This window comes from Anomalospiza imberbis, unplaced genomic scaffold, assembly GCF_031753505.1.
Source record: "Anomalospiza imberbis isolate Cuckoo-Finch-1a 21T00152 unplaced genomic scaffold, ASM3175350v1 scaffold_907, whole genome shotgun sequence".
In the NCBI taxonomy this organism is placed as follows: Eukaryota; Metazoa; Chordata; class Aves; order Passeriformes; family Viduidae; genus Anomalospiza; species Anomalospiza imberbis.
This window is the reverse complement of record NW_027100529.1, coordinates 7,281-35,093: the sequence shown is the minus strand read 5'-3', so window position 1 is coordinate 35,093 and position 27,813 is coordinate 7,281. Positions and strand designations below refer to the sequence as shown.

Below are 27,813 nucleotides of genomic sequence, written 5' to 3'. Positions count from 1 at the left end.
TCACTCGGGGGCGTGGCCGGGCGCTGGCTCCTCCCACTCCAGGCTCCACTCGTCCACGGCCAGCAGGGGGCGCTGCGTGTCCCAGCCCGCGGCCTCCAGCCCTGCGGGCGGCGCCATCACGGTCAGCCGCCAACCCGGAAGTGGCACCGGAAGTGGCACCGGAAGCGGCACCGGAAGTGGCACCGGAAGTGATTTGTGCGGGGTGGAATTTCCCTTCTCCCAATCCGCCCGGAGCTCCCGGAAGTCCCACGAGTCCGAGGGAATCGCCAGAAATTTCACCAAAACCCAGCCGAAATTCGAAATTTCCCCGAATTCCACGCCGAAGTCCCCGCGGATCCCACGCGTTCCACGCGAGCGCCCCGGAATCTCAGCAAGCTTCCCAAAATTCCGCAAATTCGCCAAAATTCCGCAAATTCCGCCCGGACTTCCCCCAAATTCCGCCCAGGGCCTTTCGGATTTCGCTCGGGTTCCCTTGGAAGTTTTTGCCGCAAAATCGCCCAGAATTCCGCCCGAATTTGGGAAATCCCGCCCGCGATCCTCGACGTTTCCGCGAAATCCACCCGAAATCCCTCGAAATCCTCCACGCACCCCGAAAATGCCTCAGAAGCCTCGAAATTCCACCCGAAAATCGCAAAATACAAGCAAAAAAAAAAAAAAATTCTCCCAAAATGTCACGAAATCGACCCCAAAAATCCTCCCGGAAAAATCCACCCCGAGGTTCCGCCAAATCCCTCCCGAAACGCCAGAAAATCCCCGGGGATCCGCCCTCGATTCCCCCAAGTGGCTCCGAATTCCCCCCAAATCCCTTCCGGAATTCCCAAATTCCCCCAAAATACCCGGATTTGCAACCCGGAAGTGACGTGAGCACGGCACCGGAAGTCACAACCCGGAAGTTACCCGGGAGCGCCAAATAAATAAAAACCGGAAGCAGGAAATGAACCCGGAAGTGCTACAGGATGTGACGTAACGCCCAGCCCCGGATGGAAACCCCCAGAATTAACGCAGACTAAGAACCGGAAGCAGGAAGTGGAACCCGGAAGTGAACCGGAAGTGGGGGGGTTTGGGGTTTTATCGCGATTCCCGGAGCTCTGTCGCGACAGAGGCGGCACCAACCTCGCAGGAGGGCGGGGCCCAGGTCCCGGAAGAGCCGCGAGGTCTCGGCCAGGACCCCCCAGGGAACCTCGCCCGGCGCTGGGGGAGGGGAGGGACACGAATCAGCCCCGGAATTCCCGAAATTTCCCCCCAAATTCCTGAAATTCCCCCCAAAATCCGCCCCAAATCCACCCAAAATCCCAAAATCCGCCCCAAATCCCAAATCCACCCAAAATCTGCCCCAAATCCACCCAAAATCCCAAAATCCGCCCCAAATCCACCCAAAAATCCCAAAATCCGCCCCAAATCCACCCAAAATCCCAAAATCCGCCCCCCACATCCCCAAATCCACCCAAAATCCGCCCCAAACCCCCAAAATTCCCCAAATTCCCCCCAAAATCCACCTGGAATTCCCAAAATTCCCCCCAAAATTCCGCCCGGAATCCCCAGAATTCCAAAATTCCCCCAAAAATCCACCTGGAATTCCCAAAATTCTGCCCAAATTCTCCCCACAATTCCCCGAATTTACCCAGAATTCCAAAATTCCCCCCAAAACCCACCTGGAATTCCCAAAATTCCACCCGGAATCCCAGAATTCTTCAAATTCCCCCCGAAATCCCCCAGGAATTCCCCAAATTCTGCCCAGAATTCGAAAATTCCCCCCCAAATCTGCCCCGAATTCCCAAAATTCCCCCCAAATTCCGCCTGGAATCCCCAGAATTCTTAAAATTCCCCCCAAAATCTGCCCTGAATTCCCCAAATTCCGCCCAAATTCCGCTTGGAATCCCCAAAATTCCCCCAAAATCTGCCCAAAATCCCACCAAAATCCCATTCAAACCCCAAAAATCCAAAAAAATCCCCCCAAAATCCCCTTCCAACACCAAAATTCCCCCCAAAATCCCATTTAAACCCCAAAAATTCTCAAAAAATCCCATTCCAACCCCAGAACTGCCCCCAAAATCCAATTGCAAGCCAAAAAATCCCCCCGAAATCCCATTCCAACCCCAAAAATCCCACCAAAACCCCAAAATTTCCCCAAAACTCCCCTCAAAATCCCCTTCCAGCCCTGGAACTCCCCCCGAAATCCCATTTAAACCCCAGAAATACCCAAAAAAAACCCCAAAATCCCATTCAAACCCCTAAAATTCCCCAAAAATCCCATTCCAACCCCAAAAATCCCCCCGAAATTCCATTCAAACCTCAAAAATTCCTTCCAAAATCCCATTCCAACTCCAAAATTCCCCCCAAAATCTCATTTAATCCCCAAAAAGTCCCAAAAAATCCCCCCAAAAACCCATTTAAACCCCCAAAATTCCCAAACTCCCCCCAAAATCCCCTTCCAGCCCCGGAACTCCCCCCAAAATCCCATTGCAACCCCAAAAATCCCCCAAAATCCCATTCCAACCCCAGAACTGCCCCCGAAATCCCATTCCAACCCCAAAAATCCCCCCAAAACCCCAAAATTTCCCCAAAACTCCCCTCAAAATCCCCTTCCAGTCCCAGAAATTCCCAAAAAATCCCCCCAAAATCCCATTCCAAACCCAAAAATCCCCAAAACTCCCCCCGAAATCCCCTTCCAACCCCAAAATTCCCCAAAAATCCCCCCGATTTCCCATTCCAACCCCAAAAATCCCCAAAAATCCCCCCGAATTCCCATTTAAACCCCCAAAATCCTCAAAAAATCCCCCCAAAATCCCATTTAAAACCCAAAAATCCCCAAAAAATCCCCCAAAATCCCATTCCAACCCCAAAAATTCCCCAAAAAAAATCCCAAAAATCCCATTCCAACCCCAAAAATCCCCAAAAAATGCCATACCAACCCCAAAAATCCCCAAAATTCCCCCCAAAATCCCAATCCAACCCCACAAATTCCCCAAAAAAAATCCCAAAAATCCCATTCCAACCACAAAAATCCCCCCTAAATCTCATTCCAACCCTGAAATTTCCCCCGAAATCCCATTTAAACCCCAAAAATTCCCCAAAACTCCACCCAAAATCCCCTTCCAACCCCAAAAATTCCCCCGAAATCCCATTGCAACCCCAAAAATTGCCAAAAACCCCCCAAAATCCCTTTCCAAGCCTGAAACTCTCCCCAAAATCCCATTTCAACCCCAAAACTCCCCCCAAAATACCATTCCAACCCCAAAAATCCCCAAAAATTCTCCCCTAAATCCCATTCCAAGCCCAAAAATCCCCCCAAAATCCCATTTAAACCCCTATAGTCCCCAAAATCCCCCCAAAATCCCATTCCAACCCCAAAAACTCCCCCCCCAAAAATTCCCCCCAAAAAATGGGAAAAATCCCATTCCAACCCCAAAAATCCCCCCAAAATCTCATTTAATCCCCAAAAATTCCCAAAAATTCCCTCCAAAAACCAATTTAAACCCCAAAAATTCCCAAACTCCCCCCGAAATCCCCTTCCAGCCCCGGAACTCCCCCCAAAATCCCATTGCAACCCCAAAAATCCCCCAAAATCCCATTCCAACCCCAGAACTGCCCCCGAAATCCCATTCCAACCCCAAAAATCCCCCCAAAACCCCAAAAATTCCCCAAAACTCCCCTCAAAATCTTCTTCCAGCCCCGGAACTCCCCCCGAAATCCCATTTAAACCCAAAAAATCCCCACAAAATCCCATTCCAACCCAAAACTCCCCCCAAAATCCCATTTAAAGCCCAAAAATTCCCAAAAAATCCCCCCAAAATCCCATTTAAACCCCAAAATTTCCCAGAAATCCCATTCAAACCCCAAAAAAAAACCCCAATAAATCCCCCCGAAATCCCATTCCAACCCCAAAAACTCCCCCCAAAGTCCCATTCAAACCCCAAAAAATCCCCAAAACTCCCCCCAAAATCCCATTTAAACCACGAAAATCCCCAAAAATCCCCCCGAAATCCCCTTCCAACCCCAGACATCCCCAAAAAATCCTCCCAAAATCCCATTCCAACCCCAAAACTCCCCCCAAAATCCCATTCCAAACCCGAAAAATCCCCCCAAAATCCCATTTAAAACCCAAAAATCCCCAAAAAATCCCCCCAAAATCCCATTCGGAACCCGAAAAATCCCTCCAAAATCCCTTTCCAACCCCAAAAATTCCCCAAAAAACCCAAATATCCCCTTCCAACCCCAAAAATCCCCCCAAAATCCCATTCCAACCCTGAAAACTCCCCCCAAATTACCATTTAAACCCCAAAAATTCCCCAAAAATCCCCCCGAAATCCCCTTCCAACCCCAAAAATTCCCCAAAACTCCCCCCGAATTCCCATTTAAACCCCCAAAATCCCCAAAACTCCCCCCAAAATCCCATTTAAACCACCAAAATCCCCAAAACTCCCCCTGAAATCCCATTCAAACCCCAAAAATTCCCCAAAAATCCCCCCGAAATCCCATTCCAACCCCAAAAACCCCCCCGAAATCCCCTTCCAACCCCAAAAATTCCCCAAAAATCCCCCCGAAATCCCATTTAAAACCCAAAAATCCCCAAAAATCCCCCCAAAATCCCATTCCAACCCCAAAAATTCCCCAAAACAACCCAAATATCCCCTTCCAACCCCAAAAATCCCCCAAAACTCCCCCCGAAGTCCCCTTCCAACCCCAAAAATCCCCCTGAATTCCCATTTAAACCCCCAAAATCCCCAAAAAAATCCCCCCAAAATCCCATTTAAAACCAAAAAATCCCCAAAAAATCCCCCCAAAATCCCATTCCAACCCCAAAAACTCCCCCCAAAATCCCATTTAAACCACAAAAATCCCCAAAATCCCCCCGAAATCCCCTTCCAACCCCAGACATCCCCAAAAAATCCTCCAAAAATCCCATTCCAACCCCAAAAACTCCCCCCAAAATCCCATTTCAACCCCAAAAATCCCCAAAATATCCCCCAAAATCCCATTCCAAACCCAAAAACTCCCCCCAAAATCCCATTCCAACCCCAAAAATTCCCCAAAAATCCCATTCCAAACCAGAAAAATCCCCCCAAAATCCCATTCCCACCCCAAAAATCCCAAAACTCCCCCCAAAATCCCATTCCAACCCCAAAACTCCCCCCAAAATCCCCTTCCAACCCCAAAACTCCCCCCAAGATCCCATTCCAAACCCGAAAAATCCCCCCAAAATCCCATTTAAACCCCAAAACTCCCCCCAAAATCCCATTCCAACCCCAAAAATCCCCAAAAAATCCCCAAAAATCCCATTCCAACCCCAAAAACTCCCCCCAAAATCCCATTCCAACCTCAGAAATCCCCCCAAAATCCCCCCGAAATCCCATTCCAACCCCAAAACCCCCCCGAAATCCCATTCCAACCCCCAAAATCCCCAAAAACTCCCCCCGAAGTCCCATTCCAAACCAGAAAAATCCCCCCAAAATCCCTTTCCAACCCCAAAAATTCCCCCAAAAAACCCAAATATCCCCTTCCAACCCCAAAACTCCCCCCAAAATCCCATTCCAAACCCAAAAATCCCCAAAATCCCTCCAAAATCCCATTCCAACCCCAAAAACTCCCCCCAAAATCCCATTCCAACCCCAAAAATCCCCCCAAAATCCATTCCAACCCCAAAACTCCCCCCAAAATCCCATTCCAACCCTGAAAACTCCCCCCAAAATCCCATTCCAACCCTGAAAACTCCCCCCAAGATCCCATTCCATCCCCAAAACTCCCCCCAAATATCCCTTTCCAACCCCCAAAATCCCCAAAAACTCCCCCCGAAATCCCATTCCAACCCCTAAAATCCCCAAAACTCCCCCCAAAATCCCATTCAAACCCCAAAAAATCCCCAAAAAACTCCCCCCGAAATCCCATTCCAACCCCAAAAACTCCCCCCAAAATCCCCTTCCAACCCCCAAAATCCCCAAAAACTCCCCCCGAAATCCCATTCCAACCCCTAAAATCCCCAAAAACTCCCCCCAAAATCCCATTCCAACCCCAAAAATCCCCAATAAATCCCCCCAAAATCCCATTCCAACCCTGAAAACTCCCCCCAAAATCCCATTCCAACCCCCAAAATCCCCAAAATATCCCCCAAAATCCCATTCCAACCCCAAAAACTCCCCCCAAAATCCCCTTCCAACCCCCAAAATTCCCCAAAACTCCCCCCGAAATCCCATTCCAACCCCAAAACTCCCCCCGAACCCCCCTTTTCCAACCCCAGCCATCCCCCCCAGCTCCCCTCCGGACATCCCCAATCTCCCGGCCCCCTCCCCGCCCGGCGCGGCGCGGCTGCTCACGGCTGCGGCGCAGGCGGCGCTGCAGCGGCCGCAGGCGCCGGCCCAGGGCGGTCGCGGGGCGCAGCTCGGGCCCCAGCAGCAGCTGCTCCAGCAGCAGGGCCTGCGCGCAGCCCAGCAGCGCCGCCGCCGCCGGCGCGCCCCGGCGCAGCCCCACCGCCAGCCGGCCTGCGGGGGAACGCCGTCAGCGCCCCGGGCCCGGAACTCGGCGGAGCTCCCCGAGCGCCGGGAACGGGCCAGGGGATTCAGGAAACGGCCGCGGGATTCGGGAAACGGCCACGGAATTCGGGAACGGCCACGGAATTCGGGAAATGGTCACGGAATTTGGAAACGGTCACGGAATTCCGGAAACGGTCACGGAATTCAGGAAACGGCCACGGAATTCAGGAAACGGTCACGGGATTCAGGAAACGGCCACGGAATTCGGAAACGGCCACGGAATTCAGGAAACGGTCACAGAATTCCGGAAACGGCCACGGAATTCAGGAAACGGCCGCGGAATTCCGGAAACGGCCACGGAATTCCGGGAACGGTCACGGAATTCCGGGAATGGTCACGGCGCCCGGAAACGTCTCTGGAACTCAGGAACGCTCCTGGAATCCGGAAACGCTCCCGGAATTCAGGAACGTTCACGGAATTCAGGAACGGTCACGGAATCCAGGAACATTCACGGAATCCGGAAATGGTCACGGAATTCAGGAACGTTCAAGGAACCCGGGAACGGTCAGGGAATCCAGAAATGGTCATGGAATTCAGGAACGTTCATGGAATTCAGGAACGTTCACAGAATTCAGGAACGTTCACTGAATCTGGAAACAGTCACGGAATTCAGGAACGTTCACGGAATCCAGAAACGTCCCCGGAATCCGGAAACGTCCCCGGAATTCAGGAACGGTCATGGAATCTGGAAACGTCCCCGGAATTCAGGAACGTTCACAGAATCCGGAAACGTCCCCGGAATCCAGAAACGCTCCCGGAAGTCAGGAACGCTCACGGAATCCGGAAACGGTCATGGAATTCAGGAACGTTCAAGGAACCCGGGAACGTCCCCGGAATTCTGGAACGCTCACGGGATCCGGAAACAGTCACGGAATTCAGGAACGTTCACGGAATCCAGAAACAGTCACGGAATTCAGGAATGTTCACGGCGCCCGGAAACGTCCCCGGAATTCAGGAACACTCCCGGAATTCAGGAATGTTCACAGAATCCGGAAATGGTCACGGAATTCAGGAACGTTCACGGAATTCAGGAACGTTCACGGAATCCGGAAACAGTCACGGAATTCAGGAACGTTCACAGAATTCAGGAATGTTCATGGAATCCGGAAACGTCCCCGGAATTCAGGAACGGTCATGGAATCTGGAAACGTCCCCGCAATCCAGGAACGTTCACAGAATCCGGAAACGTCCCCGGAATCCGGAAACGCTCCCGGAAGTCAGGAACGCTCACGGAATCCGGAAACGGTCATGGAATTCAGGAACGTTCAAGGAACCCGGGAACGTCCCCGGAATTCAGGAACGCTCACGGAATCCAGGAACGTTCACGAAATTCAGGAACGTTCATGGAATCCAGAAACAGTCACAGAATTCAGGAACGCTCACGGAGCCCGGAAACGGTCACGGATTTCAGGAACGTTCAAGGAATTCAGGAACGGTCACGGAATCCGGAAACGTCCCCGGAATTCAGGAACGTTCACAGAATTCAGGAACGCTTCCGGCGCCCGGAAACGCTCCCGGAATTCAGGAACGTTCACGGAATCCGGAAACGTCCCCGGAATTCAGGAGCGTTCACGGAATCCAGGAACGGTCCCGGCACCCGGAAATGCTCCCGGAATTCAGGAACGTTCACGGAATTCAGGAACGTTCATGGAATCCGGAAACGGTCACGGAATTCAGGAACGGTCACGGAATCCAGGAACGTCCCCGGAATTCAGGAACGTCCCCGGAATCCGGAAACAGTCACGGAATTCAGGAACGTTCACGGAATCCAGGAACGCTCACGGAATCCAGGAACGTTCACGGAATTCAGGAATGTTCACGGCCCCCGGAAACCTTCACGGCATCCGGAAACACTCCGGGAATCCGGAAACGTCCCCGGAATCCGGAAACGCTCCTGGCACCCGGAAACGTCCCCGGAATTCGGAAACATTCCCAAAAGCCAGAAACACTCCCAGGATCCAGAAACATCCCCGGAATTCGGAAACGTTCCCGGAATTCGGAAATGCTCTCAGAATTCAGAAACGCTCCCAAAAAAATCCAGAAACGCTCCCGGCATCCGGAAACGCTCCCAGAATTCGGAAATGTTCCCAAAATTCGGAAATGTTCCCAAAATTCGAAAACATCCCCGGAATTCGGAAACGTTCCCAGAATTCGGAAACGTTCACGGAATCCGGAAATGCTCCCGGCATCCGGAAACGCGCCCGGCATCCGGAAATGTTCCCAGAATTCGGAAACGTTCCCAGAATTCGGAAACATCCCCGGAATTCGGAAACGTTCATGGAATCCGGAAACGTTCCCAAAACCCAGAAACGCTCCCAGGATCCGGAAACGTTCCCAGAATTCGGAAACGTTCCCAAAATTCGAAAACATCCCCGGAATTCGGAAACGTTCCCAGAATTCGGAAACGTTCCCAAAATTCGGAAACATCCCCGGAATTCGGAAACGTTCCCGGAATCCGGAAACGTTCCCAGAATTCGGAAACGTTCATGGAATTCGAAACGTTCCCAAAACCCAGAAACGCTCCCGGGATCTGGAAACGTTCCCAGAATTCGGAAACGTTCCCAAAATTCGGAAACATCCCCGGAATTCGGAAACGTTCATGGAATCCGGAAACGTTCCCAAAACCCAGAAACGCTCCCGGGATCTGGAAACGTTCCCAGAATTCGGAAACGTTCCCAAAATTCGGAAACATCCCCGGAATTCTGAAACATCCCCGGAATTCGGAAACATCCCCAGAATTCGGAAACGTTCATGGAATCCAGAAACATTCCCAAAACCCAGAAACGCTCCCAGGATCCGGAAACGTTCCCAGAATTCGGAAACGTTCCCAAAATTCGAAAACATCCCCGGAATTCGGAAACGTTCCCAGAATTCGGAAACATCCCCGGAACTCGGAAACATTCCCAGAATTCGGAAACGTTCCCAGAATTTGGAAACATCCCCGGAATTCGGAAACGTTCATGGAATCCGGAAACGTTCCCAAAACCCAAAACGCTCCCGGGATCCGGAAACGTTCCCAGAATTCGGAAATGTTCCCAAAATTCGGAAACATCCCCGGAATTCAGAAACGTTCATGGAATCCGGAAACGTTCCCAAAACCCAGAAACGCTCCCGGGATCCGGAAACGTTCCCGGAATACGGAAATGTTCCCAAAATTCGGAAACATCCCCGGAATTCGGAAACATTCCCAGAATTCGGAAACGTTCCCAGAATTCTGAAATGTTCCCAAAATTCGGAAACATCCCCGGAATTCGGAAACGTTCATGGAATCCGGAAACGTTCCCAAAACCCAGAAACGCTCCCGGGATCCGGAAACGTTCCCAGAATTCGGAAATGTTCCCAAAATTCGGAAACATCCCCGGAATTCGGAAACATCCCCGGAATTCGGAAACATCCCCGGAATTCGGAAACGTTCATGGAATCCGGAAACGTTCCCAAAACGCTCCCGGGATCCGGAAACGTTCCCAGAATTCGGAAATGTTCCCAAAATTTGGAAACATCCCCGGAATTCGGAAACATCCCCGGAATTCGGAAACGTTCATGGAATCCAGAAACGTTCCCAAAACCCAGAAACTCTCCCGGGATCCAGAAACGTTCCCAGAATTCGGAAATGTTCCCAAAATTCGGAAACATCCCCGGAATTCGAAACGTTCCCAGAATTCGGAAATGTTCCCAAAATTCGGAAACATCCCCGGAATTCGGAAACGTTCCCAGAATTCGGAAACGTTCCCAGAATTCAGAAATGTTCCCAAATCCGGAAATATTCTCCGATTTGGAAACGTTCCCGAAATCCGGAAACGTTCCCAAAATCTGGAACTGTTCCCAAAATCCAGGAATGTTCCCGGAATCCAGGAATATTCCCGAAAAATCCAGAAACGTTTCCAAATTCCAGAAATATTCCCCAAAAAAATCCAGAATTCGGGGATCAGCAACATTCCCGAAAACCCAGAAATCGGAACCAGCAACATTCCCCAAAATCCAGCAAACATTCCCCAAAATTCCCGACACCCGGGATTGGACCTTTGAAAAGTCCCAAAATTCCCAGAAAAATTCCCAAAAATCTGAAACGTTCCCGGGAATTCGGAATTCCCAGATCAGCAACGTTCCCGAAAAATCGGCCGGGAAAAGGCGGAGAAATGGGGAAAATCATCCCAAAAATGGGGTTGATTTGGAGGGGAACGGATCCAAAATCCACCCGGAGACCCCAAAATTTGGGAAAAAAACCCCAACATTCCGGGAATTTTGGGATGACAAAAATTCCCAAAAAATTTGAGGAAAAAAGGATGAAAAATGGGGAAAATCGGCCCAAAAATGGGGAAATCCTGAAGGAAAATGACACAAAATTCACCCAAAATCCACCCAAAAATCGACCCCGGGACCAGAAAATTTGGGGAAAAAACTCAAAATTCCGGGAATTTCGGGATCCCAAAAATTCCCAAAAGATTTTGGGGAAAAAAGGCGGAAAAATGGGGAAAACCGAAGGAGAAACGGCCCCAAAATGGTGAAATTTGGAGGGGAAATGACAGAAAAATCACCAAAAATTCACCCAAAATCCACCCAAAAATCGACCCCGGGACCAGAAAATTTGGGAAAAAAACCCCAAAATTCCGGAAATTTCAGGATCCCAAAAATTCCTAAAAAATTTTGGGGGAAAAAAGGCGGAAAATGGGGAAAATCAGCCCAAAAATGGGGAAATCCGGAGGAAAATGACACAAAATTCACCCAAAATCCACCCAAAAATCGACCCCGGGACCAGAAAATTTGGGAAAAAAAAAACCAAAATTCCGGAAATTTCGGGATCCCAAAAATTCCCAAAAAATTTGGGGCGAAAAGGGGGAGAATTGGGGAAAATTGGCCCAAAAAAGGGGAAATTTGGAGGGAAAATCACCAAAAATTCACCCAAAATCCACCCAAAAACCGACCCTGGGACCAGAAAATTTGGGAAAAAAACCCAAAATTCTGGGAATTTCGGGATCACAAAAATTCCCAAAAAATTTTGGGAGAAAAAAGGCGGAAAAATGGGGAAAATTGGCGGGAAAATGGGGAAATCCTGAAGGAAAATGACACAAAATTCACCCAAAATCCACCCAAAAATCGACCCCGGGACCAGAAAATTTGGGAAAAACCCCAAAATTCCGGGAATTTCGGGATCCCAAAAATTCCCAAAAAATTTGGGGCGAAAAGGGGGAGAATTGGGGAAAATTGGCCCAAAAAAGGGGAAATTTGGAGGGAAAATCACCAAAAATTCACCCAAAATCCACCCAAAAATCGACCCCGGGACCAGAAAATTTGGGAAAAAAACCCAAAATTCCGGGAATTTCGGGATGACAAAAATTCCCAAAAAATTTTGGGAGAAAAAAGGCGGAAAAATGGGGAAAATTGGCGGGAAAATGGGGAAATCCTGAAGGAAAATGACACAAAATTCACCCAAAATCCACCCAAAAATCGACCCCAGGACCAGAAAATTTGGGAAAAAACCCCAAAATTCCGGAAATTTTGGGATCACAAAAATTCCCAAAAAATTTTGGGGAAAAAGGCGGAAAAAATGGGGAAAACCGGAGCAAAAAATGGCCCCAAAATGGTGAAATTTGGAGGAGAAATGACAGAAAAATCACCAAAAATTCACCCAAAATCCACCCAAAAATCGACCCCGGGACCAGAAAGTTTGGGAAAAAAAACCCAAAATTCCGGAAATTTCGGGATGACAAAAATTCCCAAAAAAATTTGGGCGAAAAGGTGGAAAAATGGGGAAAATCGGCCCAAAAATGGGGAAATCCATAAAGAAAATGATACAAAATTCACCCAAAATCCACCCAAAAACCGACCCCGGGAGCAGAAAATTTGGGAAAAAACCCCAAAATTCCGGGAATTTCGGGATGACAAAAATTCCCAAAAAATTTTGGGGCGAAAAGGGGGAGAATTGGGGAAAATCGGCCCAAAAAAGGGGAAATTTGGAGGGAAAATGACAAAAAATTCACCCAAAATCCACCCAAAAATCGACCCCGGGACCAGAAAATCTGGGAAAAAAACCCAAAATTCTGGGAATTTCGGGATCACAAAAATTCCCAAAAAATTTTGGGGAAAAAAGAACAAAAAATGGCAAAAATTTAAAGTAAAAAAAGAGCAAAATTCCCAAATTTTGGATTTTTCTCCCCTTTCCTCCCGATTTTTTTTTCCATTTCCTCTCGAAATTTAGAAATTCTGGGAATTTTTTGCTCCTTTTTCTCCCAAATTTGGGATTTTTCCTCTTTTTCCTCCAAATTTTCGTGATTTCTCCTCCGATTTCCCTCAAATTTTCCATTTTCCCCAAACTTCCGAATTTTGGGAATTTTTGGGTCCCTTCTCCTCAATTTTTTGGGAATTTTTCCCCCCAAATTTTGGATTTTGGGGTCCCTTTCCCTTCAGATTTTTACATTTTTTCCCATTTCCCCCCAAAATTTTGGATTCTCCCCCAAATTTCAGAATTTTGGGAATTTTTACTCCTTTTCCCCACCAAAATTTGGGATTTTTTTCTCTTTTTCCTCCCAATTTTTGTGATTTTTTCCCCCGTTTTCCTCAGAATTTTTTATTTTTTTGCAATTTTTTTTAATTTCCCCCAAAATTTTGGAATTTTTTCCCGAAAATGTCGGAATTTGGGGAATTTTGGGGTCGTTTTTCCCACCTTGGGAGGGGCGGAGCACGACGATGTAATCGGGGCTTCCGCATTCCAGAGCTTTCCGGAACTCGGCCTCGCTGAAAAACACGAAAAAAAACCCCAAAAATCGGTGAAATGCCAAAAAAATTCACAACATTCCCACAAAATTCCCAGGAAAAATAGAAAATCCCACGAGTTCGCCCAAAATCCCCACCAAAAAACCCAAAAAATTTTAAAAAATTCCCCTCGAAATTAAAAAAAAATCTCCGAATTCCAAAAAATTCCCACAAAAATCTCCCAAAATTGCCACAGAATTCCAAAAAAATTCTCCAAATTCTCCCGGAATTCTCCCAAAATCCAAAAAAATCCACAGATTCCCGAATTTTCCCCTGAAATTCCCCCAAATTCCAAAAAAAAAATTTCAAAAATCCCCAATTTCCCCCAAATTCTCTCCAAATTCCCAAAAATTCTCCAAAAATTCCCTCAATAAATCCGCCCAAAAAATTAAAAAAAATAATCCCAAAGTATTAAAAAATAAAATCCTGAAAATTTTCAAGAAATTTCCCCAAAAATCCCCAAGAATAAAAAAAAAAAAACCCAAAAAATACAAAAAAAATCCCAAAAAATTCAGCCAAAATTCCCAAAAATTCCAAAAAAAAATCCCCAAAAATTCCCAAAAAATCCCCCCCAAAATCCCCAAGAATTTGAAAAAAAAAAAATCCCCAAAAAAATCCCCCAAAATCCAAAAAAAAATCCAAAAAAATCCCTAAAATTCCCAAAAATATTTTAAAAAAATACAAAAAAATTTCCTCCTAAGTAAAAAAAAAATCTTCACAAATTCCAAAATTCTCAAAAATTCCCAAAAAAATCCCCAAATTCCCAAAAAATCCTCACAATTTTCAAAAAATCCTCAAAAATTCCCAAAATATCCCTAAAATTCCCCTAAAATTCCCCAAATTTCCAAAAAAAATCCCCCAAAATCCCCCCAGAAAATCCCTCAAAATTCCCAAAAAATTCTTCACAAATTCCCAAAAAAATCCACAAAAATTTCCCAAAAAATCCTCAAAAATCCGCAAAAATTCCCAAAAAAATCACCAAAAATTCCCCAAAAAATCCTCAAAAATTCCCAAAATACATCCCAAAAAATCATCAACAATTCCCAAAAATATCCTCAAAAATTCTCAAAAAAATCCTCAAAAATTCAAAAAAATTCCCCAAAATTCCCAAAATAAATCCCCAAAATTCCCCAAAAATTCCTGAAAAATTCCCAAAAAAATCGCCCCAAATTTCCAAAAAAAAATCCCCAAAAAATTCCTAAAAAATTCCCCAAAATTCCCAAAAAATTCTCAAAAATTCCCCAAAAATTTCTCCACAATTCCCAAAAAAAACCCCCCAAAATTTCCCCAGAAATTCCCAAAAAATCCCCCAAAATTCCTCAAAAATCCGCAAAAATTCCCAAAAAAATCCCCTAAAAATTCCCAAAATTTCTGAAAAATTCCCAAAAAAATCCCCAAATAATCCTAAATTTCCCGAATCCCCGAATTCCTGAATCCCCAAAATTCCCGAATTCCCGAAATTCCTGAATTCCCAAACTCCCGTATTCCCAAATTCCCAAAATTCCCGAATTCCCGAATTCCCAAAATTCCCGAATTCCCGAATACCCAAATTCCCAAAATCCCCCAAAAATTCCCAAAATCCCCGAATTCCCAAAATTCCCAAAATTCCTGAATTCCCCGAATTCCCGAATCCCCCAAAATTCCCGAATTCCCAAAATCCCCGAATCCCCGAATTCCCAAAATCCCCCAAAAATTCCCAAAATTCCCGAATTCCCAAATTCCGAGATTCCCAAAATTCCCGAAATCCCCGAATTCCCAAAATCTCCCAAAAATTCCCAAAATCTCCCAAAAATTCCCAAAATCCCCGAATTCCTCAAAATTCCCGAATTCCCGAATTCCCAAATCCCCAAATCCCCGAATTCCCCAAATTCCAGAATTCCCCAAATCCCCGAATTCCCAAAATCCCCAAATTCCCAAAATTCCCGAATTCCCAAAATTCCCGAATTCCTAAACTTCCCGTATTCCTGTATTCCCGAATTCCCAAAATCCCCGAATTCCCGAATCCCTGAATTCCAAAATCCCCAAATCCCCAAATTCCCCAAATCCCCAAATCCCCGAATTCCCGGATTCCCAAAATTCCCAAATTTTCCGATTCCCGCATCCCCGAATTCCCAAATCCCCGAATTCCCCAAAATTCCCCAAAAATTCCCAAAATTCCCGAATCCCCGAATTCCCAAAATTCCTGAATTTCCAAAATTCTCGAATTCCCATAATCCCCAAATTCCCAAAATCCCCAAAAAATTCCCAAAATCCCCGAATCCCCGAATTCCCAAAATTCCCCAAAACTTCCCCAAATCCCCGAATTCCCAAAATCCCCGAATTTCCAAATTCCGAGATTCCCAAAATTCCCCAAATCCCCGAATTCCCGAATTCCCCGAATTCCCAAAATCCCCCAAAAATTCCCAAAATCTCCCAAAAATTCCCAAAATCCCCAAATTCCCAAAATTCCCGAATTCCCAAATTCCCGAATTCCTGAATTCCAAAATTCCCGAATTCCCAAATCCCCGAATTCCCAAAATCCCCGAATTCCCGAATTCCTGAATTCCCAAATCCCCGAATTCCCAAAATCCCCGAATTCCCAAATCCCCAAATTCCCAAAATCCCCGTATTCCCAAAATCCCTGAATTCCCAAATCCCCGAATCCCCGAATTCCTGAATTCCAAAATCCCCGAATTCCCAAATCCCCGAATTCCCAAAATCCCCGAATTCCCGAATTCCTGAATTCCAAAATCCCCGGATTCCCAAATTCCCGTCTCCCCGAATTTCCAAATCCCCGAATTCCCGAATCCCCGAATTCTCAAATCCCCAAATTCCCAAAATCCCTGAATTCCCAAAATCCCTGAATTCCCAAATCCCCGAATGCCCAAAATCCCCGAATTTCCAAATCCCCGAATTCTCAAATCCCCGAATTCCCAAAATCCCTGAATCCCCGAATTCCCAAATCCCCGAATTCCCAAAATCCCTGAATTCCCAAATCCCCGAATTCCCAAAATCCCCGAATTTCCAAATCCCCGAATTTCCAAATCCCCGAATTCCCGAATTCCAAAATCCCCAAATTCCCAAAATCCCTGAATCCCCGAATTTCCAAATTCCCGAATTCCCGAATTCCTGAATTCCCAAATCCCCAAATTCCCAAAATCCCCAAATCCCCAAATTCCTGACTCCCCGAATTTCCAAATCCCCGAATTCCCGAATTCCAAAATCCCCGAATCCCCAAATTCCTGACTCCCCGAATTTCCGAATTCCCGAATTCCAAAATCCCCAAATTCCCAAAATCCCCGAATTCCCAAAATCCCTGAATCCCCGAATTTCCAAATCCCCAAATTCCCGAATTCCTGAATTCCCAAAATTCCTGAATTCCCAAAATCCCCCCAAAATTCCCAAATCCCCGAATTCCCGAATTCCTGAATTCCAAAATCCCCAAATTCCCAAATCCCTGAATTCCCGAATTCCTGAATTCCAAAATTCCCGAATTCCCCAAATCCCCGAATTTCCAAATCCCCGAATTCCCAAATCCCCGAATCCCCGAATTCCCAAAATCCCCGAATCCCCGAATTTCCAAATCCCCGAATCCCCGAATTCCTGAATTCCAAAATCCCCAAATTCCCAAAATCCCCGAATTCCCAAATTCACGACTCCCCGAATTTCCAAATCCCCGAATTCCCGAATTCCAAAATCCCCGAATTCCCAAAATCCCTGAATCCCCTAATTTCCAAATCCCAGAATTCCCGAATTCCTGAATTCCCAAAATTCCTGAATTCCCAAAATCCCCCCAAAATTTCCAAATCCCCGAATTCCCGAATTCCTGAATTCCAAAATTCCTGAATTCCCCAAATCCCCGAATTCCCCAAATCCCCGAATTCCCGAATCCCCGAATTCCCGAATTCCAAAATCCCCGAATTCCCCAAATCCCCGAATTCCCCAAATCCCTGAATCCCCGAATTCCCAAAATCCCCGAATCCCCAAATTTCCAAATCCCCGAATCCCCGAATTTCCAAATCCCCGAATCCCCGAATTCCTGAATTCCAGAATCCCCAAATTCCCAAAATCCCCGAATTCCCAAATCCCCGAATCCCCAAATTCCCAAATTCCTAAGATCCCCGAATTCCCGACTCCCCGAATCCCCAAATTCCCAAAATCCCCGAATTCCCCGAATTCCCCGAATTCCCAAATTCCCAAAATTCCCGATTCCCCGAATTCCTGAATTCCAAAATCCTCAAATTCCCAAATCCCCGAATTCCCAAAATTCCCGTATTCCCAAATCCCCGACTCCCCGAATTCCCAAATTCCCGACTCCCCGAATTCCCAAAATCCCCGAATTCCCAAATCCCCAAATTCCCAAAATCCCCGAATTCCCAAATCCCCGAATCCCCAAATTCCCAAAATCCCCGAATTCCCAAATTCCCGACTCCCCAAATTTCCAAATCCCTGAATCCCTGAATTCCAGAATCCCCAAATTCCCAAAATCCCCAAATTCCCAAATCCCCGAATTCCCAAATCCCCGAATTCCCAAATCCCCGAATTCCTGAATTCCAAAATCCCCGAATTCCCAAATCCCCGAATTCCTGAATTCCAAAATTCCCGAATTCCTGAATTCCCAAATCCCCGAATTCCTGAATTCCAAAATCCCCGAATTTCCAAATCCCCGAATTCCTGAATTCCCAAATTCCCAAAATCCCCGAATTCCCAAATTCCCGAATTCCCGGATCCCGGCCCCGCCCTCACCTGCTGGCCAGGAGCTCCAGGGGCGCCCCCAGGTGCAGCCGCAGGCGGGAACCCAGCCCTGGGGGCGGGGCACTGACGTCATCACGTGTGCCCCTCCAGCTGTGCCCAGGTGTGCCCAAAATCCCCCTCAGGTGTGCCCGGCTGTGCCCAGGTGTGCCCAAATCCCCTCCAGGTGTGCCCAAAATCCCCTCCAGGTGTGCCCAAAATCCCCTCCAGGTGTGCCCAGGTGTGCCCAAAATCCTCCCCAGGTGTGCCCTGGTGTGCCCAGGTGTGCCCAGGTGTGACAAGGTGTGCCCAAAATCCTCCCCAGGTGTGCCCAGGTGTGCCCAGGTGAGCCCAAAATCTCCTCCAGGTGTGCCCAGGTGTGCCCAAACCCTCCAGATGTGCCCAGGTGTGCCCAAAATCCCCTCCAGGTGTGCCCAGGTGTGACAAGGTGTGCCCAAAATCCTCCACAGGTGTGCCCAGGTGTGCCCAAAATCCACTCCAGGTATGCCCAGGTGTGCCCAAACCCCCCAGGTGTGCCCAAAATCTCCTCCAGGCATGCCTGGGTGAGCCCAGGTGTGCCCAGGTGTGCCCAAATCCCCTCCAGGTGTGCCCAGGTGTGCCCAGGTGTGCCCAGGTGTGCCCAAAACCCCTCCAGGTGTGCCCAAAATCCTCCCCAGGTGTGCCCAGGTGTGCCCAAAATCCCCTCCAGGTGTGCCCAGGTGTGCCCAAAATCCCCTCCAGGTGTGCCCAGGTGTGCCCAAAATCTCCTCCAGGTGTGCCCAAAATCCCATCCAGGTGTGCCCAGGTGTGCCCAAAATCCTCCCCAGGTGTGCCCAGGTGTGCCCGGCTGTGCCCAGGTGTGCCCAGAATCTCCACCAGGTGTGCCAAACCCTCCAGGTGTGCCCAGGTGTGCCCAGAATCTCCGCCAGGTGTGCCCAAACCCTCCAGGTGTGCCCAGGTGTGCCCAGGTGTGTCCAGAATCTCCCCCAGGTGTGCCCAGGTGTGCGCAAAATCCCCTCCAGGTGTGCCAAGGTGTGCCCAAAATTCCCCCCAGGTGTGCCCAGGTGTGCCCAGGTGAGCTCAAAATCTCCAGGTGTGCCCAGGTGTGCCCAAAATCCCCCCCAGGTGTGCCCAGGTGTGCCCCTAAATCTCCCACAGGTGTGCCTGGGTGTGCCCAGGTGTGCCCAAATCCCCTCCAGGTGTGCCCAAACCCCCCAGGTGTGCCCAGGTGTGCCCAGGTGTGCCCAAACCCCCCAGCTGTGCCCAGGTGTGCCCACGTGCCCCTAAATCTTCCCCAGGTGTGCCCAGGTGCCCCCAGGTGCCCCCTAATCTCTCCCAGCTGTGCCCAGGTGCCCCCAGGTGCCCCCAAATCCCCCCCAGGTGTGCCCAGGTGTGCCCAGGTGTGCCCAGGTGCCCCCATCCTCCCCAGGTGCCCCCAGGTGTGCCCAGGTGCGCCCGTCCCCCCCAGGTGTGCCCAGGTGTGCCCAGGTGTGCCCAGGTGCCCCCATCCCCCCCAGGTGCCCCCAGGTGCGCCCAGGTGTGCCCAGGTGTGCCCAGGTGCGCCCAGGTGCCCCTGTCCCCCCCAGGTGTGCCCAGGTGTGCCCAAATCTCCCCCAGGTGTGCCCAGGTGCCCCCGGCCCCCCAGGTGCTCCCAGGTGCCCCCAGGTGTGCCCAGGTGCCCCCAGGTGTGCCCGTCCCCCCCCCGCTGCCCTCACCTGGCAGCAGCGGCTCCCTGGGGTTCACCTGCTGGGGGGCGGGGCAGCTCCAGCTCGACCCCGCCCTTTCCTCGCCAGGCCACGCCCCTCTCCCCGCTGGCCCCGCCCCCTCGCAGGGCCCAGCCAATGGCGAGGCGGAGGCGGGGCCGGTTCAGGGAGGTGAGGGTGAGCGAGCCCAGGGCGGCCAGGTTGCAGCCCAGGTGAGCGGCCAGGAGCAGCCCCAGCGTGGCCCAGGTGAGCCTGCACAGGTGAGGGGCGGGGCCAGGTGAGACCGGGCACGCCCACTTCCACAGAGACCACGCCCAGTTCCAGATAGGCCACGCCCACCTCAGCTGATTGAGCACAGGCCTTACCTGGGCCACGCCCATCTCCCTTCGGCCACGCCCACCTCCCCTGGACAATGCCCCAGTGGGCCAGGACAGGTGAGGGGCGTGGCCAGGTGACACTGGGACACGCCCAGTTCCAGATAGGCCACGCCCACCTCACCTGATTGAGCACAGGCCTTACCTGGGCCACACCCACCTCCCTTTGGCCACGCCCACCTCATCTAGACCACGCCCATGTGAGCCCGGACAGGTGAAGGGCGTGGCCAGGTGAGAGTGGGGCACACCCACCTCGGGATAGGCCACGCCCACATCACCTTAAAGAGCTTAATACCTTTGGGCCCCTCCCCTTTTCCCAAGCCCCTCCCCTTTAAGCCCCACCCATTCCCAAGCCCCTCCCCTTTGAGCCCCACCCATTCCCAAGCCCCTCCCCTTTAAGCCCCACCCATTCCCAAGCCCCTCCCCTTTAAGCCCCGCCCATTTCCAAGCCCCTCCCCTTTACACCCCGCCCATTCCCAAGCCCCTCCCCTTTGAGCCCCACCCATTCCCAAGCCCCTCCCCTTTAAGCCCCACCCATTCCCAAGCCCCTCCCCTTTGAGCCCCGCCCATTTCCAAGCCCCTCCCCTTTAAGCCCCACCCATTCCCAAGCCCCTCCCCTTTAAGCCCCGCCCATTGCCAAGCCCCTCCCCTTTAAGCCCCACCCATTCCCAAGCCCCTCCCCTTTGAGCCCCACCCATTCCCAAGCCCCTCCCCTTTAAGCCCCGCCCATTCCCAAGCCCCTCCCCTTTAAGCCCCGCCCATTCCCAAGCCCCTCCCCTTTAAGCCCCGCCCATTGCCAAGCCCCTCCCCTTTGAGCCCCACCCATTCCCAAGCCCCTCCCCTTTAAGCCCCACCCATTCCCAAGCCCCTCCCCTTTGAGCCCCACCCATTCCCAAGCCCCTCCCCGTTAAGCCCCTCCCCATACAAGCCCCGCCCCCTTAAGCCCCAAACCCCGCCTCATTTAAGCCACGCCCCTTTCCCCCATCACACACCCACTGAAAGGCCCCGCCCCATTTTAACCCCACCCCTTTAAGCTCCTCCCACTGACTCCACCTCCTTGAAGCCACACCCCTTTCTGCAGGCCACACCCACTAAAGAGACCCCGCCCCATTTAAACCCCGCCCCTTGGAGCTCCCCCCATTTGGGCCACGCCCCTTTTCCATAAACCACCCGGTGAGGCCCCGCCCCCCCTTGGCCCCGCCCCTCACCATGGCCGCCCGTCCAGCAGGGGGAGCAGCAGCAGCGACAGCAGCAGCCCCGCCCCGTTCACCAGCGTCTCCTGCCCAGTACAGACCAGTACAGACCAGTATAAACCAGTATGGACCGGTACAGACCAGTATAAACCAGTATAGACCAGTATAAACCAGTATGGACCGGTACAGACCAGTATAAACCAGTATGCACCAGTATAAACGAGTATGGACCAGTATAGACCAGAATGGACCGGTACAGGACCAGTATAAACCAGTATAGACCGGTACAGACCAGTATAAACCAGTATAGACCAGTATAAACCAGAATGGACCGGTACAGGACCAGTATAAACCAGTATGGACCGGTACAGACCAGTATAAACCAGTATGGACCAGTACAGACCAGTATAAACCAGTATAGACCAGTACAAACCAGTATAAACCAGTATAAACCAGTATAAACCAGTATGGGCTGGTACGGACCAGTATAGACCAGTATGGACCAGTATGGAGCAGTATAAACCAGTATGGACTGGTACAGACCGGTATAAACCAGTATAAACCAGTAAAAACCAGTATAAACCAGTATAAACCAGTATGGGCTGGTACGGACCGGTATAAACCAGTATGGACCGGTATAAACCAGTATAAACCAGTATAAACCAGTATAGACCAGTATAAACCAGTAAAAACCAGTATGGACCGGTACAGGACCAGTATAAACCAGTATAGACCAGTACAGACCAGTATAAACCAGTATAAACCAGTACAAACCAGTATAAACCAGTATAAACCAGTATGGACTGGTACGGACCAGTATAGACCAGTATGGACCAGTATGGAGCAGTATAAACCAGTATGGACCAGTATGGACCAGTATAAACCAGTATGGACTGGTACAGACCGGTATAAACCAGTATAAACCAGTATAAACCAGTACAAACCAGTATAAACCAGTATGGGCTGGTACGGACCGATATAAACCAGTACAAACCAGTATAAAGCAGTATAAACCAGTGTGGACCAGTATAAACCAGTATAAACCAGTACAAACCAGTATAAACCAGTATAAACCAGTATGGATTGGTACGGGCTGGTATAAACCAGTACGGACTGGTATAAACCAGTACAAACCAGTATAAACCAGTATGAACCAGTATGAACCAGTACAAATCAGTATGGAATGGTACGGGCTGGTATAAACCAGTATGGACCGGTACGGACCAGTATAAACCAGTACAAACCAGTACAAACCAGTATGGACTGTCCCAGTCTTCTCCCAGTCCAAACCAGTGCTCCCAGTCCCACCTGGCTGCTGTCCTTGGCAGCCATCTTGGATTACATTATTTGGCCGCCATCTTGGATTGGTAGCTCACTTAGCACTATAAACCAGCACAAACCAGTACAAACCAGTATAAACCAGTATGGACTGTCCCAGTCTTCTCCCAGTCCTCTCCCAGTCCAAACCAGTGCTCCCAGTCCCACCCGGCTGCTGTCCTTGGCGGCCATATTGGATAACTCATTTGGCGGCCATCTTGGATTACATTATTTGGCCGCCATCTTGGATTGGTAGCTCACTTAGCACTATAAACCAGTACAAACCAGTACAAACCAGTATAAACCAGTATGGAATGTCCCAGTCCCCTCCCAGTCCCCTCCCAGTCCCCTCCCAGTCCAAACCAGTGCTCCCAGTCCCACCCGGCTGCTGTCCTTGGCGGCCATCTTGGATTACATTATTTGGCCGCCATCTTGGATTGGTAGCTCACTTAGCACTATAAACCAGTACAAACCAGTATAAACCAGTATAAACCAGTATGGACTGTCCCAGTCCCCTCCCAGTCCAAACCAGTGCTCCCAGTCCCACCCGGCTGCTGTCCTTGGCGGCCATATTGGATAACTCACTTGGCGGCCATCTTGGATTACATTATTTGGCCGCCATCTTGGATTGGTAGCTCACTTGGCACTATAAACCAGTACAAACCAGTACAAACCAGTATAAACCAGTATGGAATGTCCCAGTCCCCTCCCAGTCCAAACCAGTGCTCCCAGTCCCACCCGGCTTCTGTCCTTGGCGGCCATATTGGATAACTCACTTGGCGGCCATCTTGGATTACATTATTTGGCCGCCATCTTGGATTGGTAGCTCACTTGGCACTATAAACCAGTACAAACCAGTATAAACCAGTATAAACCAGTATGGACTGTCCCAGTCCCCTCCCAGTCCTCTCCCAGTCCAAACCAGTGCTCCCAGTCCCACCCGGCTGCTGTCCTTGGTGGCCATATTGGATAACTCACTTGGCAGCCATCTTGGATTACATTATTTGGCCGCCATCTTGGATTGGTAGCTCACTTGGCACTATAAACCAGTACAAACCAGTACAAACCAGTATAAACCAGTATGGAATGTCCCACTCCCCTCCCAGTCCCCTCCCAGTCCCCTCCCAGTCCAAACCAGTGCTCCCAGTCCCACCCGGCTGCTGTCCTTGGCGGCCATCTTGGATTACATTATTTGGCCGCCATCTTGGATTGGTAGCTCACTTAGCACTATAAACCAGTACAAACCAGTATAAACCAGTATAAACCAGTATGGACTGTCCCAGTCCCCTCCCAGTCCAAACCAGTGCTCCCAGTCCCACCCGGCTGCTGTCCTTGGCGGCCATATTGGATAACTCACTTGGCGGCCATCTTGGATTACATTATTTGGCCGCCATCTTGGATTGGTAGCTCACTTGGCACTATAAACCAGGATGAACCAGTACAAACCAGTATAAACCAGTATGGACTGTCCCAGTCCCCTCCCAGTCCTCTCCCAGTCCAAACCAGTGCTACCAGTCCCACCCGGCTGCTGTCCTTGGTGGCCATATTGGATAACTCACTTGGCGGCCATCTTGGATTACATTATTTGGCCGCCATCTTGGATTGGTAGCTCACTTAGCACTATAAACCAGTACAAACCAGTACAAACCAGTATAAACCAGTATGGACTGTCCCAGTCCCCTCCCAGTCCCCTCCCAGTCCCCTCCCAGTCCAAACCAGTGCTCCCAGTCCCACCTGGCTGCTGTCCTTGGCGGCCACGTCGGCCACGTTGTCCCTCCGGGCCTGGTGCACGGCCAAAGCCGCCCTGGTGGCGCCGCCGGCCACGCCCACCACGCACTGCGACCAGTACAAACCAGTATGAACCAGTATGGACCAGTATAAATGGGAAAAAAAATGGAATAAACCAGTATGGACCAGTATGAACTGGTTTAAACCAATATAAATGGAAAAAACCAGTATAAACCAGTCCCCTCCCAGTATGGACCAGTAACATCCCAGTCCCCTCCCAGTATGGACCAGTAACATCCCAGTTCATCCCAGTATGGACCAGTAACATCCCAGTTAATCCCAGTATGGACCAGTAACATCCCAGTTCATCCCAGTATGGACCAGTAACATCCCAGTTAATCCCAGTATGGACCAGTAACATCCCAGTTCATCCCAGTATGGACCAGTAACATCCCAGTTCATCCCAGTATGGACCAGTAGCATCCCAGTTCCCTCCCAGTTAATCCCAGTATGGACCAGTAACAACCCAGTTAATCCCAGTATGGACCAGTAACATCCCAGTTAATCCCAGTATGGACCAGTAACATCCCAGTCCCCTCCCAGTTAATCCCAGTATGGACCAGTAACATCCCAGTCCCTCCCAGTATGGACCAGCAACATCCCAGTCCCCTCCCAGTTAATCCCAGTACGGACCAGTAACATCCCAGTCCCTCCCAGTATGGACCAGTAATATCCCAGTCCCTCCCAGTTAATCCCAGTATGGACCAGCAACATCCCAGTTCATCCCAGTATGGGCCAGTAACATCCCAGTTCATCCCAGTTAATCCCAGTATGGACCAGTAACATCCCAGTTAATCCCAGTATGGAGCAGTAACATCCCAGTCCCCTCCCAGTTAATCCCAGTATGGACCAGTAACATCCCAGTCCCTCCCAGTATGGACCAGTAACATCCCAGTCCCTCCCAGTATGGACCAGTAACATCCCAGTTCATCCCAGTATGGACCAGTAACATCCCAGTCCCTCCCAGTATGGACCAGTAACATCCCAGTTAATCCCAGTATGGACCAGTAACATCCCAGTTCATCCCAGTTCCCTCCCAGTCCCTCCCAGTCTGTCCCAGTTCCCTCCCTGACGCACCCTGGCCGCGGCGGCCATGACCAGGAGGGCGGGGCCAAGGCTCAGCCAATGGGGAGCGAGGATTTCCAGCACCAGGGCGACGTCATTGAGCACATCCGCCATGAACCTGGGGGCGGGGCTTGCCCTTATTTGGAGTTGTGGGCGTGGCCTGGCCATATATGGCAAGGGAAAGGGCGGAGCTTTGCGATTCAGCGCCATATATGGTAAGGCAGGGGCAGGGCTTAGGTGGGAGTGGCCAGATAGGGGAAAGGGGCGGGGCTTGAGGGTAGGGCTTGTGTCCATATATAGCAAGGATGGGGGAGTGGCCAGCCCATATATGGCAAAGAGGGCGGAGCTTAATGTCTGCGGCCATGCATGGCAAAGGGGCGGAGCTTAATGTCTCCTACCATATATGGCAGTGAGGGGCGGGGCTAAGACATGCCACCCTATCATTGGAAAGGGGGTGTGGCTTAGGCTCAGTACCATATATGGCAAAGGGGGTGGAGCCTAAGGTCTGCTGCCATACATGGTCGGGAAGGGGCGGGGCTTAGGGGCAGGAACAGGGTTTGGTGCCATATATGGTAAAAGGGGGTGGGGCTTGGGTGGGTGTGGCCATATATGGGGAAAGGGGCGGGGCCTCACCGCCATTGCTTGGCCTCGCAGTCCAGGTGGCTCCTGGGGGAGGGAAACCAGTATAAACCAGTATGGACCAGTACAGACCAGTACGGACCAGTATAAACCAGTATGGACCAGTATGAACCAGTACGGACCAGTATGGACCAGTATGAACCAGTATGGACCAGTATGGACCAGTATAGACCAGTATAAACCAGTACAGACCAGTATAAACCAGTACGGACCAGTACAGACCAGTACAGACCAGTATAAACCAGTATGGACCAGTATGGACCAGTATAAACCAGTATGGACCAGTACAGACCAGCAGGGGTCTCCCAGTGCTCCCAGTAATGTCCCCCAGCAGCTCCCAATCCCTCCCAGTCCATCCCAGTCCCTCCCAGTTCCCTCCCAGTCCCTCCCAGTTTATCCCAGTCCATCCCAGTTTATCCCAGTCCCTCCCAGTCCATCCCAGTTCCCTCCCAGTCCCTCCCAGTTCCCTCCCAGTTTATCCCAGTCCGTCCCAGTCCCTCCCAGTCCATTCCCAGTTCATCCCAGTCCCTCCCAGTTCATCCCAGTCCATTCCCAGTCCATCCCAGTTCATCCCAGTCCCTCCCAGTTTATCCCAGTTTATCCCAGTCCATCCCAGTCCCTCCCAGTCCATTCCCAGTTTATCCCAGTTTATCCCAGTTCCATCCCAGTACATCCCAGTTTATCCCAGTCCATCCCAGTTTATCCCAGTTTATCCCAGTCCATCCCAGTTCAGTTCATCCCAGTCCATCCCAGTCCATCCCAGTTTATCCCAGTCCATTCCCAGTCCCTCCCAGTTCATCCCAGTCCATTCCCAGTTTATCCCAGTCCATTCCCAGTCCATCCCAGTCCATCCCAGTTCATCCCAGTCCATTCCCAGTTTATCCCAGTCCATTCCCAGTTTATCCCAGTTTATCCCAGTCCATTCCCAGTTTATCCCAGTCCATTCCCAGTTCATCCCAGTCCCTCCCAGTTTATCCCAGTTCATCCCAGTCCATCCCAGTCCCTCCCAGTCCATTCCCAGTTTATCCCAGTTTATCCCAGTTCCTTCCCAGTACATCCCAGTTTATCCCAGTCCATTCCCAGTTCATCCCAGTTTATCCCAGTCCATCCCAGTTCAGTTTATCCCAGTTTATCCCAGTCCCTCCCAGTCCCTCCCAGTTTATCCCAGTTCATTCCCAGTCCATCCCAGTCGATCCCAGTTCCCTCCCAGTCCATTCCCAGTTTAACCCAGTTCATTCCCAGTCCATCCCAGTCCATCCCAGTCCCTCCCAGTCCCTCCCAGTCCATTCCCAGTTTATCCCAGTTTATCCCAGTCCCTCCCAGTTCCCTCCCAGTTTATCCCAGTCCATTCCCAGTTTATCCCAGTTTATCCCAGTCCCTCCCAGTCCCTCCCAGTTCCATCCCAGTTCATCCCAGTTTATCCCAGTTCATCCCAGTCCATTCCCAGTCCCTCCCAGTCCCTCCCAGTTTATCCCAGTTTATCCCAGTTTATCCCAGTCCGTCCCAGTCTCACCCCTGCAGCCAGACGAAGACGATCCTGGTGAGGATCCCGACCCCGTCTGAGGAAAACCGGGAACGGGAATTCCGGGAATTCCGGGAACGCCGGGATGTGGGGCAGGAATTTTGGGAATTCCGGGAATTTGGGAGGGAATTTTGGGAATTCCGGGAATTTGGGAGGGAATTTTGGGAATTCGGGGTGGAATTCCAGGATTTTGGGGCAGGAATTTCGGGAATTTGGACTCGAATT

At 50.2% G+C, this 27,813-nt stretch overlaps 1 protein-coding gene across 1 annotated transcript; it reads right to left on the bottom strand.

Annotated features, from left to right (window-relative positions):
• Positions 1-27,813, bottom strand: RUSF1 (RUS family member 1; the record flags this gene model as incomplete). Its single annotated transcript, XM_068179358.1, is given in 12 exon segments — positions 1-101; positions 1,114-1,191; positions 6,312-6,476; positions 13,189-13,259; positions 18,003-18,060; positions 19,703-19,809; positions 19,811-19,942; positions 21,273-21,343; positions 24,309-24,410; positions 25,440-25,545; positions 26,061-26,093; positions 27,580-27,813. Coding segments are annotated over 12 exon segments (1,258 nt in total), but the record flags the coding sequence as incomplete, so codon positions are not given.